This window comes from Halichoerus grypus, chromosome 2 (assembly GCF_964656455.1).
Source record: "Halichoerus grypus chromosome 2, mHalGry1.hap1.1, whole genome shotgun sequence".
Lineage (NCBI taxonomy): Eukaryota > Metazoa > Chordata > Mammalia > Carnivora > Phocidae > Halichoerus > Halichoerus grypus.
Genome location: NC_135713.1, coordinates 150980016 through 150995963, shown reverse-complemented (window position 1 = coordinate 150995963; position 15948 = coordinate 150980016). Strand labels below are relative to the sequence as shown.

The 15948-nt window shown below is 61.2% G+C and overlaps 1 protein-coding gene across 2 annotated transcripts; it reads right to left on the bottom strand.

The window, feature by feature from the left end:
* Positions 1-498: 498 nt before the first annotated feature.
* Positions 499-15921, bottom strand: DHX33 (DEAH-box helicase 33). Of its 2 annotated transcripts, XM_036078326.2 has the most exons (12): positions 15225-15571; positions 13001-13161; positions 12188-12415; positions 11843-12013; positions 9346-9531; positions 8616-8727; positions 7534-7693; positions 7228-7316; positions 6540-6667; positions 5991-6194; positions 3943-4029; positions 499-3059 (listed from the first exon to the last, which is right to left on the bottom strand). In XM_036078326.2, exons 1-12 carry the CDS (start codon positions 15475-15477, stop codon positions 2751-2753), a joined length of 2088 nt encoding a protein of 695 aa, XP_035934219.1. In that variant the 5' UTR covers positions 15478-15571; the 3' UTR covers positions 499-2750. The 2 variants fall into 2 exon arrangements, 1 of the variants encoding a protein (XP_035934219.1); XR_013445926.1 differs by lacking the exon at positions 499-3059 and having other exon boundaries at positions 5991-6120; positions 15225-15921.
* Between the last annotated feature and the right edge of the window lie 27 nt (positions 15922-15948).

The following is a 15948-nucleotide window of genomic DNA, read 5'->3' as shown; positions in this document are numbered from 1 at the left end:
AACACGTTTTCAACCTTGTGCCTGCATCATGCCCACCTCTACCTGCCCAGACAAAACTCCCGAGTAAGACCACACCAAACCAGTCTGCGCCAAGGTGGACCTCAACGACTTTCTGTGATCAGAACACTGAAAATCACCCTTGGGGTGGCCATTTAACATGCTAATTAGACATGCAACACACAAAGAGCCGTGACCTTTAAGCGCACAGGTGCTAAGTCCCCGCCTGTCTGTTTAGAGGGCAGCCCTTTCCCACCCTGACCTCTCCCCGGGTAGTCAGCCTGAGAACTCCCGGCTCCGGGCTGGCGCATCAGCCCCGGGAAGGCCCGGCCCCGCACTCCTGCCCACCTGGTCAGGTTCTAGTGCTTAGAGAGCCCCCGGGCCCGACACTCCCTAACAAGAAAGTCAGTCTTCCCAAATGAGTGGCGAACACTAATAATACTAATACTTAAATATATTCTAAACAGCAGGGAAAGGAGACGCAAGAAAGAGCCACAGACATCATGGACAAGGTCCAGCTTTAATGGATCTGACAGTCCTGCGCACAGTGGAGCATTATATACGGGAGCTGCTGATTCCGCGGAGCCGTCTGTCCCAACAAGAACAGACTCAAAACACAACGTAAACCTGAGCAAAGCTGGGGTTTTCTCCTGCAAGTTCTCATGGTCCAGTCGGAATCTAAAGCCCTCGCTTCCCGTCAGTGCAGCGTGTCCTGGCGCGCCGGAGGAAGCCCGTGGTCACGCCTGGCCTGGCCAGGCTGCCGGGACAGCGGGACTACGCGGGCGCACGGAGCTCCGAGCAGAACCGGCCTCCGTCCTGCCCACCCTCCGCAGCCTGCAGAGGTGACGCCCGAGGAAGGGTTCTTGTCAGGGGCTGGGTGCCGGCGGTTCGTCCCTCACGGGCCGTGCGCCGGGAGCACGGGAGGCCTGCGGTCTGCGGGGAGGGCATCTCCCCCCACGAGGCTGCTCGGGGGAGCTGGTGATTCATCCGGAGAGATGGCACAGGCTGGGGAAGAGGCCTCTCACCTCAGAGGTCTTCTCACGGATGGCGATGCAACGTCAATAGGAAACACGGAACTTTCTTAAGAAAGCGCAGTGTCCCCTGCAGCTCGGTAAACCGCCGTTTATTTCTTCATAGTACTTCGTAGTCTAAATGGGGTTTCCAATCTGGTTCAGTCCCTGAGCAGCTAGGTTAAAAATTAACTTTTTAAAAAGCCCGATAAAAAAACTACTGTATCAAAACTCTGCCAGAATGTTGCAGCGACGATCGTCTTTCTGTACAAAAACGTTAGAGCTGTCGGAAGCTCTGTGCCCCGGTACTGAGCAGGGCGGCTACTGCCCTCGCCCCAGAGAACCCCAGGGAACCCCAGAGAACGTACTGAGGAACGTCATCACCCACTCCCCACTGTTTACCAGCATGATTCACTTTTTATTAAAAATACAATGTATTCTTTCCCCAGTCAGGCTGAACATCCTAGGCCTCTATTAAGAAATGAGCAAAATACACTTAAAAATTTTTCTGAACAACTTGTCAGAAAGTCAGCAACCGTAAAGAACGAGGGGGTCTGAGAAAGAGCCAGCTAAAAGTCTTAAGAAATCAGGAAGACGGGGTATCTAGGACCCCGTGGCCCTGGCCGGACGCTGGGGTGCTCGGGCAGGGATCAACCGGGAGGCCGAGCCCCCGCCCCAGAGTGAAGACCGCCCGCGGTCTGCAGAGTGCCCCGGGCAGTGTGGCCCCTGCTTTGGAGCCACATGGTCCACTGGGTAAGGAATGACAGAAATACTGCACATCTGTGTTCACACCCACGAAGCCCACGAAAAATGCTAAATCGGCTTCTTTTAGGGCAAAACACTCTCTGGGAAAAGATGACTTGCTTATGGTAATTAAATAGCGAAGAGGAACCTTTGGTGTCTCTCCCCTTCTGAGAACACAAGGCTGGGAAGAGACTGGAGACCTTGGGACTCCCTCTGGCAGACGTGCAAACTGAGGCCCAGAGGGGGGGACCAGCTCACGCAGGAAGGAGCAGAGCCAGGCTGTGTCCCCTGTCCCCAAGAAGGAAGAAGCACTGAGACCAAGAATGAGATGCAAGAGCATAAACCCCAGGTGCGGCTGGGTCCTCACCGGCCACCCCCCTCCAGCCGCCCCAACCCGGGAGAGACGCGGCCAGTCCTCAGGCCCGCGGAGTCATACGTGCCCAGCTGGGGAGAGACGTGGCCAGGGGCCATGCTGGGGGCCACCGCGCCGCCAGGTCAGCACTCCTCGACCGCCCCGCTTGGAGCCCGGGGGCGTGAGGTTCAGGAGGGCGAGAGCCAACAGCACTTCCCTCCTCAAACTTCTAGAACGTGAGGACAGATCCAAGGACAACATCTGAGCTCTGCGACCCTGCAGAGTCCCCTCCCGGGAAATCCTCCCCATCACAGGGACTCGGGGATTCACACGGGGCGCGATGGCCCGCATCCAACGGTCTGTCCATCCGGCGCTCGGCGCGGACCTAAGCCTCCTGAGCCGGACCCTCGCGCGCCGCTACTACGCCCCCATGCGGTAGTCGGGGAACTGCGGCAGTTCCCGGGGGGAGCGCCCCGCGGGGACCGAGCGCCCGGGCTGCAGCTTCCACCCCCTGAACAGAAGCGCGCGGCTCTGCGCTCCAGGCTCTGCGCGCCGGGCTCGGGGATCGTCGGGCCCTGCGCTCCGGGCTCGGGGTCGTGCAGCCCTGCCAGCGCCAGCCCCCCACCCCGGGAGGGGGGACGCGGGGCTCAGTCGCGGGCCGCCCGCAGCTTCCTCCGGAAGTAGTCGGGGGCGGCCTCGTACAGCCAGTCGGCGTCCACGACGCACAGGTCCCGCATGTAGCACCTGCCGGTGTGCAGCAGCTCCGTGTAGACGACGCAGGCCGGCCGGCAGTGGAAGAGCACGGACGAGGGGTGGATGGCCACCGGCTGGCGGGTGTCCGTGGTCACGTACGTGCCGTCGGGCTGCAGCTCGGCCGCGCTCATGAACAGGCTGTGCGCCAGGCAGCGGCGGACGCTCTCCACGTCCCCGCGGGAGGACACCATCGGCATGGACATCTGCGGCGGGAGAAGCAAGGAGCGGAGACCGGACCCCGATCAGGCTCAGCGGGCGCCCCGGACGTCGGCGGGGCCGCCGGGGCTCCGGCCGGGTGCGAGACCCCGCACGCCTCGCCGCCCGGGATGGATGGCCGGCCGCGGCCCAGGGGGAAGGGCCTTTCCTGCACTCCCACCGCGGCCCAATTCACCTTCGTGTTCTGGAGCGCCCCTCCAGCGAGGCCTTCCCGGAGCCTCCTGGGTCCACGTCCCCCGCGGTCGGGCCCCCAGCACCAGTTCCAGAAGCTCCCACCCCTCAGCTGCGCCCCCGGGGAGCAGAGCACCAGCCGACCAGAACGCTGGTGGACGCCCGCCTGACCCCGCCGGCCCGCTTCTCCCCTCCAGCCGTCGGGAGTGGGCGCTCGGGAAACCTGACTACTGTCCTGGCTCCCCTGAGGGGAGAGGCCTGGGAGAGCAATCACCGCAGAGGCAGAAGGGGGGAAGCGGGAGGGGCATGCAAAGAGCCGCCTGAGAGCCCCCCCCCACCCGCTGCAACCGGTCCCCTGGGGCTCGACCATTTCCTGTCCACAGCTACCCAGAGAAACCTCTCTATCCCACTTCTCCCTTTAAGATGCCTCTGGGGGTTTTGGTTTCTGCAATCGGCTGACCCCCGCCTGTGGAGGACCGTCTTCATCTCAGCTATCACCACCTCCAGGGAGCCCCCGAGTCCTGCAGCTAACTGCTGGTCTCTCCTTCCAGGCTGCCGGCTCCTGGGACAAACTACCCAGGTTCTTTAGGCCCCAGTTTCAGCGTCTGTAAAGTGGGACTAGAACCCCACAGCAGAGACGCCAGGATTTCAGATGAGGACCGGGGGAGGAGTTCTCCCAGACACCAGGAGGACCGGTACCTTCAAGCAGATATCCCTCAGCTGTGCTCGGACTTCAGCCACCAGCATCATGTTCTTGCTGTTGACAAAGTTCTCTCTGCACCAATCCTGAATGGGAGAGAAAGAGCACAACCCCGTCACTTCCACAGAGAAAAGAACAGAACTTTGAGAATGCAGCTGAATTCAGAGAGAAGAAGTCAGTTGCCAAAAATACAGGAAAACCTCTTTCTATCAGAAAGCGTGAACTGTAAGGGTAAACTAGAAATACTTCACAGTCTAAAAATTCCCTCATGTCAGGGGCCTCAGCTGGCTGGGTTGGGGAAGCTCACGACTCTCAATCTCAGGGTGGTGGGTTTGAGCCCCACGCTGGGTGTAAAGATTACTTAAATAAACAAAACTTTTTAAAAAAGTTCCTTATGTCAAGTCACCGTGGAAAAAGCTACAGACTGGAGTATTTGCATCACTACTTCCAATAAAGGATTAATGACCCCAGAATACATGAAGAAAACTTCTATGTATCGATGAGACAATGACCAACAACTCGGCAGGAAAAAGGACAAAGGATGGGAACACCCGACCCGCAGACACGGACTACGAACGTCCAATAAAGGTCCGCACGATGCTCGGCCTCTGGGGGACCCACGGCAAAGTGATGTAAAGTAACTGAGATACGATAGGGTTTCATATCCATCGACTCGGCGAAAACGCATCACTTCAGCGGAGAGGCGGGGGTGGGAGAGGGACCCTCCCGACCTCTGCGGGTGGACAGCACACCGTGCGCTCACGCAGTCAGGCACGCGGTCACCCCCGCGGGAAGGCCTTTTGCCAGATGTACAGCATTTTATTTCCTCAAAAATAAACAGATAAATACAGCAGACTGTTTACAACCACTGAACCTGAGCAGCGGCTGTTTTTCTCTTGAGAACTGACTGCGTCACGATGCAGAGTAGAAGCGCACATGACAGGCGCACGAGCGGATTTCACGGACAAGTGAGGGAATATACGGGTGTATTTCTGAAAGTGCGCATCACACCATCTCACTTGTAGGGAAGACCTGAGTTAGTACTTGGTTTTGCTAACTGCAAGCAGCACAATAGGATTTTCACTTTTATGGAAAAGGGGGAAAAGCAAAAGCAGCTCAGTGTGTGTTCTGTTCTGCAGTGAGCCCAGCAGAGGTGGCCCAACTGGCCCCCAACCCGGAGCTGCGTGGACCCCCCAACCCCGAGCTGCACTGACCCCAGAGCTGCACTGACCCCGGAGCTGAGCGGACCCCAGAGCTGAGCGGACCCCAGAGCTGCGCGGACCCCGGAGCTGCATGGGCCACCGACCTGCACGGACCCCCAGAGCTGGGCTGACCCGGGAGCTGCGCGGACCCCCGGAGCTGTGCGGAACCCGGGCTGACCCGGGAGCTGCGCGGACCCCGGAGCTGTGCAGACCCCCGAGCTGGGCTGACCCGGGAGCTGCGCGGACCCCGGAGATGGGCTGACCCGGGAGCTGCGCGGGACGCTCTAGCATCATGCCGCCGCAGGAGCCGCGGGGCTTTAGCTGCATTTCTTCTGTGCATCTGTTAGCAACATGGGACCTAAGGTATCAGAAAAGCCTAAGACAAGCTACTTTTTGGGTCTGGGAACACGGCAAACCATCTCCGTGTGAATTAATGACAACCGCTTCTCCCCTCTGCGCCGCCCTGGCTCGTGAGAGCTTTCAGAGTGCTCTGCCGTCAGACGGCGGGGATCTAGAACGCCGTTCCCATCCGGCTGAGAACAGAAAGAGCCCCCGAGCCACCGCTGCTGCAGAGGAAGGCAGGGGCAGGTGGGGAAAAGCTCATTTCGGAGCTAAGAAGCTGGGCCACCCAGCGCTCGGGGCCCCTGCCCGGCGAGGACGAGGGGGACACCGACGGGGCGGAGGCCGGCGCTGCGGTCCTCCCCGGTGAGCCCTGTGCGCAGGCGCCGTGGCAGGGCCCCCCCCGCACTGACCGCATGGCTCGCGACGCCCCGCCGAAGGGCAGGAGCGCGTCAGGCTCAAGCGCGGGAGGACGCACGGCGGGAGAAGGCCCGGGCGAGGCTGACCTTGCTGCCACCCAGGTTCTTGAAGGTCCGGTAGATGTTGAGCAGCGTGATGTGGTCCCCCTCCCCGGACACGAACTTCTTACGGACGGCCTGCACCTCGTCGCGCCGGGCCGGAGGGCTGTACAGAACGCTGTCCACCGACAGCAGAGAAACGACGGTCAGGATCTCCTCGGTGCAGTGGAACTTGGGGGACAGGAGGATGGTCTGCACACAGAAGTTACAAACGGTGTGCGCCGAGATCTCCCCCCGTTCTGAGCACAGCCCTTCCACCCGCGGCCTCGGAGGCCAGGTGTTTCTGCAGCTGCCTGCTCCCCAGAACCCCACGGCCTTCCCGCAGGCTCCCACATTCCTGGGGGCCTGGGAGGCTCACGACCTAGCGCGGCCCTGAATCTCACATGAGGCCAGCGCGCGTCAGACACATCGTGGGGCCACAGCTACTCAGGAGCGACAGTGAAGGTGAACCCGGGGCCCCGGGGCGTGGGGGGGAGCAGGTGGCTGCCCCACGAGCTGTGACAGGCAGAAGGGGCACGGAGGGGAGGGGCGACTCACTTTGGCAAATCTGGGCTCCAAAGGGAAAGCTGCCATCTTTCTTCCCAGCGGAGTCAGGGTCAGCTGGTCGTCCTTCTGCTCGAGAGCACCCAGCAGGTCCAGCTGGGCGACAGCCGCCCGAATGTGATCTGCAGACAGACGGGAGAGGAGGGAAACCTGCAGCCACTCTGCGCTTCAGGGAGCGGAGGGCTCTGCGCCCAACCCCGGTCCTGGCGCACAGCGGCCGGCGACACCCCTGTCTTCAGGTCCCCCTGCAGCAATGGCCTGTGACCCCGCTGCGTCACGCACACGCACCCCGCACACAGACGCACTGTGGCGCCGCCGGGACCCGCACACGGAAGCGGAGACGCGCAGCAGCGCCCACAGGCCTGCGAGGCCCAGCGGAGAAGCGCTTACTATCCTCCCCTTCGTACTTTCTGAATTTCCAACCACGTCCACGCGTCACCTGCTGAGGGATCAAGCAGCACGTCCGACGACGTAGTAAGTACACAAGCGCGGAGACGAAATGCCGCGCCGAAGCCCGACGCGAAGCCATGGCTCCCGCCCGGGAGCTCTTACGTGCACAGAACCTCCCCGGGGATCCGCAGGTGCCCCTCTGACAGCCAAGCCACACGAGCAGACCCCCGGACCCTTTTCAGAGAGCCCACCCGTTAGCTGGTCCTCGTCCACCCAGGCCCCTGCTGCCTACCTGGAGAGGGCTTGGACATGAAGTCAAAGGTGAGCACATCGGGGACTTTCATTGCAAGGAGCTGCAGCAGCACGCTCGCCAGGTTACACCTGTGAGGAGCAGACCTGCGGCTGACGCACCTGCTCCCGGTCCTGCAGCCCCGGGGTCGGAACGGCGGGGGTGGCAGGGGCGCGGGGCAGCGGGGGGGGGGGGGGGGGCGGCAGGGACGTGGGGGCGTGGGGCGGCAGGGGCGGCGGGGGGGGCGGCAGGGGCGGGGGGGGGCGGCAGGGACAGCGGCAGGGGCGGCGGGGGCGCGGGAGCACCTACCTCTGGATCTCCGGCACAGTCATCTTCTCAAACTTCTCGAACTCGGCCTCCGTGTAGAGCCGGTAACAGACACCGCTGTCCTCCCTGCCGGCCCGGCCCGTGCGCTGCCACGCCTGGGTCTTGGACACGCGCTGCACGGCGAGCAGCTCCAGGCCGCTGCCTGGGGGGAGAAGGGCCGCGTTAGCGCTGCGCCCCACACACGAACACGCGGGTTCCGCGGCGGGGAGGAGCAGGAGCTTCCTCAGAACACCAGTGATCCTCCTGCAGCCGAGTCCAGAACCCCAAGGCCGCGTGGGAAAGCGCAGAACCAGAGCGCTCCGCACTGAAACAGCGGGGGATGCGTCTCGGGGACATCGGAACATGCTCAGCCGCGCCAGTCTGCCTGGGCCCAAGGGTGCCCAAACCCCGACTCCAGGGAACGGGCAGCTGGTCGCCAGTCAATGCCCGTGCCTGCACCCGCCCTCCCAGCTGTGCTGTAAGAGGGAGACGTGGGACGGACTCACTCCTGGGAATAGGACACGTGTCCTGGATAAAGGTGTGCCCCGTGCCAGGCACAGGCGGACGGGTCCTTCCAGCGCTAACTCCAAGTCCGCACCCTCGGGTGCTGAGTCGTGCTCCGTAATCAGACCCTTCGGGGGCCTCTAATCCTCCGCAGCACAAAGCCCGGTAGAAGGCAGAGGACCGGAGCGCCCAGCAAGCCCCCACTGCACACCCTCAGGAACAGCCAGTGTCTCACCCCGGCCTGGGAGGTTTGCTTCCTGGGACGCCCGGAGCTCAAACATCCAGCCCGATGAAGCTCCCGCCGTGGTGTCGGGGGCCCCTGGCTGCACAGCCCCCTCACCCAGCTGCCCAGGGGGTCTCAGGCTAGGCCCGGCCCCTGTTCTCAAGCTGGCGAAGCCTGGACCCCTGTCCTGCCCCTCCTGGCCCCTCGATCCCGCTGCCTGCCTCCTTCCTGGACCTGCTTTCGGCCCGTGTCACCCGCGCTGCCCGTGCCGCCCCGGCCGGTCACAGCGAGTCCGAGCAGGAGGCGCTCGCTGGGAGAAGCTGTGGGGAGAAGAGGGGCTCGTGGGCTCGATTCTCACCAGGATTATACTTCTTTGCTTTAACCATGCCCGTGTCGACCACGTATTTTATTCCCGTGATGGTTATGGAGGTCTCAGCGATGTTGGTTGAAATGATCACTTTGCGACAGCCCTGGAAGGAGGAAGAACCAGAAGGTGATGCACAGGACTCTGAAGTTTCACAACATAATTCTCACCGGTAGTTTCCACAGTCCACTCGTGCTCCAGATCCGCGTGACTAACGGGAATTCCTAACACTGAGTGGGGAGGTTCCCGTCTTCAAGGCTTATTTGAGATGATGAGCTGCAGGGGAACAGGCAGATGTGGGCTGGACCCCTGGCCCCACCGGGCACTCCCTGAGCACCGTCACTCCGCCTCTCGGGGCCTCCGTGTCTACACGAGACCGACCCCCACCCTGCCATTTCTCCAGAGGGCAGGCCGCACACGCAGGGTGTATGCACGGTGCACGCACACTGCCTGGCCCGGCCAGTGCTTGCACTACACGGTGTGGCAAGTGCACACGGCTGGTCTATGTCGGACTTGGGAGAGCCCCTCGTCCACCGGTCACCTACTGCCTCTGCCCACCCCACCCCACGGTCTCCCCACTCTCCCTGTTCCCACCAGGCTGGGGAGCCCTGTCTGGGGCTGCGTCTTCTAGTCCCACGGCTTAGCGGCTTGTGCATCTGGTACCCGAGCATCCCGCCCCACAGGTGCCCAGGGACGGGGCCACACAGGACAGGTGCACGCTCACCTTTGGGGCCCCCTGGAAGACGCGGAGCTGCTGGGCGTAGGGCAGGGAGGCGTACAGAGGAAGGACCAGCATGGAGGGGCAGCCGTCCGGGAGGTGCTTTGCGATGTCTCGGCAGGTCTTGCTCATGGCTTCGATCTCCTCCTGCCCCGTGAGGAACACCAGGATGTCCTGAGAAGGAGGGGCCTCCTGCAGAAGGGGAAGCGTGGGGTCACTAGGTGCCGACGAGCGCAGGCTGCAGGGAACACAACGGCAGTCACGAGAAAGCTTCCCGGAGTTATTTCCTTCCCCGTGGAGAGGTACATGGGCCTACACTTGGTGTCTCCTCCGGGAGAACGGCTCCACCCACAGTGCACGGAGCTGTCACTTGAGTTGGCCAGCTATGTTTAGAAGCCAGTTCCCAGGGCGCCCGGGTGGCTCAGTTGTTAAGCGTCTGCCTTCGGCTCAGGTGATGATCCCAGCGTCCTGGGATTGAGCCCCACATCGGGCTCCCTGCTCCATGGGAGGCCTGCTTCTCCCTCCCCAACTCCCCCTGCTTGTGCTCCCTCTCTCGCTGTGTCTCTGTCAAATAAATAGATAAAATCTTTAAAAAAAAAAAAAAAGCCAGTTCCCACATCTAGTAGATCTGCCGCCGAAGCGAGCACGTTCCTCCATCTACATGGTAAGCCCAGAGCAACAGATGCAGCAGAAGAGAAGAAGGATCCCAAGTTTCGACCCGTTTTGAGAGACGAGGGGGAGGGAAGGAATGGGCAGAGGGTGCTCCAGCCTGGGCATGGTCTGAAGGGTGTATGGCGACAAGACGCGGCCGGGCTCCCTGGAGAAGACAGGAAGGCCTGGGACTCGGCGTGAGGCAGGGGTGGGTCACGGGAAGGGGGAAACCCAAGGACGGTGTGGTTGACCCCAGCTGCCCTCCTCTAGCCGACAGGGCAGGAGGCCGGGAAGACACGAGAGACAGGGGAGGCCAGGATGGGATTCCACCCGGACGCCCAGGACAAGTCCAGAAGCTGTGCCGAGGCTCAGGAGCAACCTGCCCTGCAGAAAGACAGCATGAGGCGCTCCGGGGAAACGTGATCGCATGGGAACACGGGAAAAATATTCACGATGGGCCAATGGGAGACGCTGGAACACCTGGGGGAAAATGAGCCACAGGAATACAGAAAACTTGTACAACTATGTCGCACAAGGAAGGAGCCATCGGGACGGGTCGTGCTGGCAACGTGGGGTCCCGAAGCTGCAATGCCGACCGGTGGCTTGAAAACCAGGAGATGCGTCTATGCTGAGAGGCTGCAGGGGCATCAGGTCAGGGAGGGTAAGGGTAAAGCCTCACCTCCCTCGGCCAGAACTAACTGCCCGAGACCCGCAGTGTCGGCAGGCCCTATCGGAAACACTAGGGAATCCCGAGGAAGCAGCCGGGATCTGGAACGGGGACATAAAAGCAGCGGCTGGGGGGGCGCCTGGGTGGCTCAGTCGTTAAGCGTCTGCCTTCGGCTCAGGTCATGATCCCAGAGTCCTGGGATCGAGCGCCGCATCAGGCTCCCTGCTCAGCGGGAAGCCTGCTTCTCCCTCACCCTCTGCCTGCTGCTCCCCCTGCTTGTGTTCCCTCTCTCGTATCTCTCTCTGTCAAATGAATAAATAAAATCTTAAAAAAAAACCAAAAAGCAGCGGCTGGGTTGTTTGACAGACGGATCGACTGGAGAGAGGAGAGCGTAGGCGCACTCGAGGAAGTGGGACGCGGGGAGGCAGAGAGAAGCGCAAGCGGACTCCCTGCTGAGGGAGGAGCCGCGGGCCGTGGGGCTGAGCTCCTGACCCTGAGATCACGACCTGAGCTGAAGTCAAGAGTCGGGCGCTTCACCGACTGAGCCGCCCACACACCCAGCCGCTGGTTTTTATGATCCTTTTAGAATGAACTACTGTCCTTTTAAACTTCAAACTAAGCCTTCACCAGTTAAAATCAAAATTATTCTTAAAAGATTTGCCTCTAGATTCTTTCAGAAAGTTAACGTGAAGTATGAACACTCAATTTTATGAGGGCAACAAAAAGGAGAGGATTTAATCACTCAGACTTAAGTAAACGTCTAATAAAATGAGAGGACATTTTGCAATGTTTCTCTAACTCGGTTTTTCCAAAGAACCCGAAAACTCTAAAGGGCTACCCGTTACTGGGTCGACACGAACTCTCGACAACAGGCAGCAAAGAGCAGGGGCCACACGTGAGTCGGGCGGCGGCGCCGCGGGCTCCGGCCGGCACCGACGACCGAACGCCGTTCTGCTCTAACCGAACACGTCTCCTGGCTCAGCTGAGGCATGAGGACGCTCAGAGCGGAATTATTTTTCATTTTAGAGAAGATAAGAGATGCCAAAAAAGTAAGAAGCCGGACACGGCAACTCATGTCACGGGCACAGCGCACGGGGCGCTTCGGTTGGCAGCGTTTCGAGGCCGAGCGCGCCCCCGATGGCGAGGTGAGCCCGGCCTGCGCGCGCACGTGCGGCCAGCCCGCACCTGGTGGATCTGGAAGACGGAGACGAGCGCGGCGTGCAGGTAATCCTGCTGCGGCTGTTTGGTGTAGAACACCTGGATGGGGTGCTGCCGACCCTCCAGGTAGAGGACGGGCGCTCCGTTGAAATAGTGCGAGAACAGATCCACGTCCATGGTTGCGGACATGACGATCACCTGCGTTCGGGACGGAAGAGCGTGATGGCAAGGCCGCGCTGGGCCTGTCCGGGTCCCCCCCCGCCCCCAGCCCGGCGGGCAGCTGGTGAGGCCCCCATGTCCGGAAGCAGGGTGGGCAGGGGCGCCAGGCCGAGGAAGGAACTCGGGCCTCTCCTGGACACGAACCACACCTACTTTGAGAGGCAGCTTCCCCAGTTCCTTTCTCCTCTTCTGGGCGGCCTTCACCACCCCGAAGAGCACATCGGTGTGGACAGTCCGCTCGTGGGCTTCATCTAACACGACACAGCTGTACTTGCGCAGCAGAGAGTCAGAAATCGCTTCTCGCAGAAGCATGCCGTCCGTCAGGAACTTGATCCTGGTGGCCTCTGAGGTCAGGTCGTCGAAGCGCACCGTGTAGCCCACCTGTGCGAGGAACCGCTCGTTCAGTCGGCGCGGGCTGAGCAGCTGCTGGGTGCCCAGTGCCGGGCGGGCACACGCGCCCTCGTGGGGACCGTGGCCCCCTGCTCCCTCGGGCATGCACGGGCAGCCGACGCGTCCCTGTAACTGCAGGTACAAGCACTACAAGGAACCTAAAACTAGACTCTTACCCTAGCTACTTAATAACTTAAAGGGAAGCTGCGGACAGACAAGAAAAGATGCCCAAATACTTTAAAGTGAAATGCATGAACACACACACAAAGCTGATGTATCCACAGTTCTGGGGCTCGTTCTCCGTACCCACGTATTCGCTAAAGAAGTCCTTACGCTTTCTCAGAGATTTCAGAGGTTACGGAAGCCTGAAGAATGCTCGAGGAAAGCAACTAATTTATCCAACTTGCCAACAGACTCCGAACGCAAAGCAAATGGCACAGACATGTGAGGTCTGGGGAACGAGTGAGAGACTCAGGCCTGAGTGACCGGGGCAAGAGCGAGCCTCCCCGCGTCCGGGAGCCGGGTTCAGGAAAGCGCCATGCGGGCGGGCGGGCAGCAGAGAAGGAGGTGAGGTACCAGCTTCCCGAGCTCAGTCCTCTTCTCATCGGAGACTCTCGTGGCCAGAGAGATGGCAGCCACTCGGCGAGGCTGGGTCACCGCAATGATACCCTGGCGGCCGACCCCCCCTTCGTAGAGGTACTGCGGGAGCTGCGTCGTCTTCCCAGAGCCCGTTTCCCCTGAGAAAGAAGACAAGTCTCACCTACATGCAAGTTAACACAGATTTCACCAAACCCTAAGTTGATAAAGCCCCAGGAAAACGGGCGCTCGAGCGTGTCACTGGAGGAGCGTTCATTCGAACTGCACCTCGGAAGGCCAAGTTGTATCAGAAACACCTTTAAAAATTTTACACCCTGGACAGACAATTCCACTTGCAGGAATGGATTCTGAGGAGATAAAGATGTGTGTAAAGATTTAGCTTCCAGAAATGTGTATTCAACTTTGTTTCGGGCAGCAAAAACTGGAAACAATGTAAATGTTCAACAACAGGTAACCCGCATAGAAAACCACGGGAGGAAATACAACTGTTACATAAAATGGTTACTTCTCAGAAGAATAAATGAGACGTACTGGCGCCCACTTACACACCGCCTGCAACAAACCCCCCAACAAACTCGACGCCATTCTGCAGCCTGCCCTTTCTTTCAGACCCCGCCCTGGCCCACACTGTAGGACTCGCCGGCTGTTGCCAGGTCTGCCTGGCAAACTCTACAGGATGAGTCACACCTCAGACTCTCTCCCTGGGGCTCCACTGGTGGCCTCCTCCTATTGTGTCCCTCCTATTGTCCATCTGCCCTCCAGCACCGACCACCGTACACTGTGCGCCAACACCGCAAGTCCCTGGAGGACAGGGAAGGTCGACCTGTCTCTTCCATGAACTTGAGCATCCTACATAGTTAGCACCCAGTGTTATTTCCCACCCGCGTGGGCTCCTCTAACTGTACCTAAGTAGAACAAAGAATCTGGTAAACCTGGGCACCCTTCCCCTCTGGCTACCATGAAGCTGCTCTGACCTTAGAGTCCTAAATAGGGTTATTCTTGCATTTCCCACTCTGCTCATCCTCCTGACCCAGCCAAGAATCACAGACTAAGAATGTGATTATTCTGCGGCATTCCTGCTGAATCCACCAGGCAAAACCCCAAATGTGGATCGATGTCTCCCTGTCCATCTTTTCTGCTCTTACACCAGACTGCTGGGCATTGCTAAAGTAAAACAGCGCCCCTGTGCAGATGAAGATATGACATGAAGATATGAAGACACGAGTGTGTAGTGAGGCCGAAGCACCTGGACTGCAGCACTACCGAGGACCCTGTTCTCGCTTCTGCAGCCTGGCTCTGTCCCCATCCTCCCCAAGGGGCCACCTGAGGCCCCATGACGCCCGTTCTCAGCACAGCTCCGGCACCTGTTCCACATAACTGAAGTCCTCACATGTGCTCTCCCTCTCCCTCCCCTACAAACTTCACCCCAGCCACACCCATGCTCACCTCCTTTCGCCAGCCCCCAGCCTCCTCCTATTCCTGGCCAGCTTGTTTCCAAGCGCCCCCCTTCCACCTACCCCCCCGGCCTCCACTCTATTCCTGCCGGCTTTCCGTCTTCAGCTCCTTCAGCTCGTCTCTACTGAGCTCTTCCCCTCAACCAATGAATGCAAACACCGCAGCTTCCCTCCCTTCCTCCCGCAGAAGCCTGCGCTCATGCCTCCCTCCCCTCAGCGCCTACTCAGTCCTCAGCCCGGTGGTAAGTCCGCTCCTACCTCCAGCTTTGCCGAAGGCGCGCTCAGTGGGATGCACGGTCGGCACCCCGCGCCCAGATCCAGTGGGCACTGTTCTGGTACCTGTACGCGGCCTCACTGCTGCACCCGTTCGCTCCCTTCTTCCTATGACCCTCCTCCTCTGACTCGCGCCCTCCCGGGTCTCCCTCCTCTTCGAGGGCTCACCCCGCCGTCCTTCGGCTCTTCCTAACTTCAGCGCTGGAGATCAACGCCCCGAGTCACAAGCCCGCCTCTCCGTTCGCGCCCCAGAGGCTGCGACTTCGCGTCAGGCCCGCCTGCCTCTCCCGTCCCGGCGGCTCCCCCGCAGCAGGCCCGTCCCCGTGCGCGCACCGCCCTACCCCGGGGGCCGCCTCCGTCGGCCGCCGCCCCCGGACCCTGCCCTCTGAGCCCCGAAGTCCCCGGCACGCCCCTCCGCCGGGCGCGGCTGGCGGCCCGCGGCGGGGCTTCTGCCCCGAGCCCCTCGCGCCACTCACCGATGAGAACGGCGCTGTCCAGGTTCCGGAGCTGCGCCAGCAGCTGCCCCCGCGCCGGGAAGATGGGCAGGCTCCGGCGCTGCCGCTCCACCGCCTCGGGGTAGGGGCTGGCCGCGGGCTGCGCCAGGGCCGACTGCTGCCTCCGGCCCCCGCCGCCGCCGCCCGCGGTCAGCAGCATCACCACGCGCCCCCCGGCAGGCCCGCAGCCCGGCCGGAACCTCTTGGCCGGCGGGAAGCGCGCCTCCTCGGGCATGTCGGGCGGCGCCGCGACGGGAGGCCTGCACCCCGGCGGCCGACTGCAGGCGCGTGCTGCCCCTTCCTGCCGCGCGCCGCGGCGCCCGCCGATGACCTCACGGCCGCCCCGCGGGCCTCCGAAAGGACTACGGCTCCCGGCGTGCACTGGGGGCCTGGGCTGGTGTGCACGAGTGGGGGCCGGAAGAGGCGGTCCCGAGGTACGACCGGGAGGAAGAGCCGGAGCTACAACGCTGAGGGGCGGGATGGACGGTTCCGGACGACCTCCACCAGCGATACTGACGCTCTTCCTGACCGTTCTACTGTCCTGGTAACACGGTTTCCTCCCGGTGAACACGCGTTTCCCCTTGTCGCCCACAGCAACACCCGCTCTGCAAGGGAAGGACTTACTTGTAAAATCAACGGGGAACGCGCAAACACGGGCACTACTTAACCCTCTGTGCATGCCGTACGGTAGATGCTGACGTGAGCC

Excerpts from the sequence above, each read along its gene's own strand:
- DHX33 (XM_036078326.2), bottom strand. The coding sequence starts at position 15,477 with ATGCCCGAGGAGGCGCGCTTCCCGCCGGCCAAGAGGTTCCGGCCGGGC. Across the intron at positions 8,728-9,345 it reads TCTTCCAGGGGGCCCCAAAG|GGCTGTCGCAAAGTGATCAT; the intron begins GTGAGCGTGCAC and ends TCCTCCTTCCAG. Across the intron at positions 7,694-8,615 it reads AGCAAAGAAGTATAATCCTG|GCAGCGGCCTGGAGCTGCTC; the intron begins GTGAGAATCGAG and ends TTCTCCCCCCAG.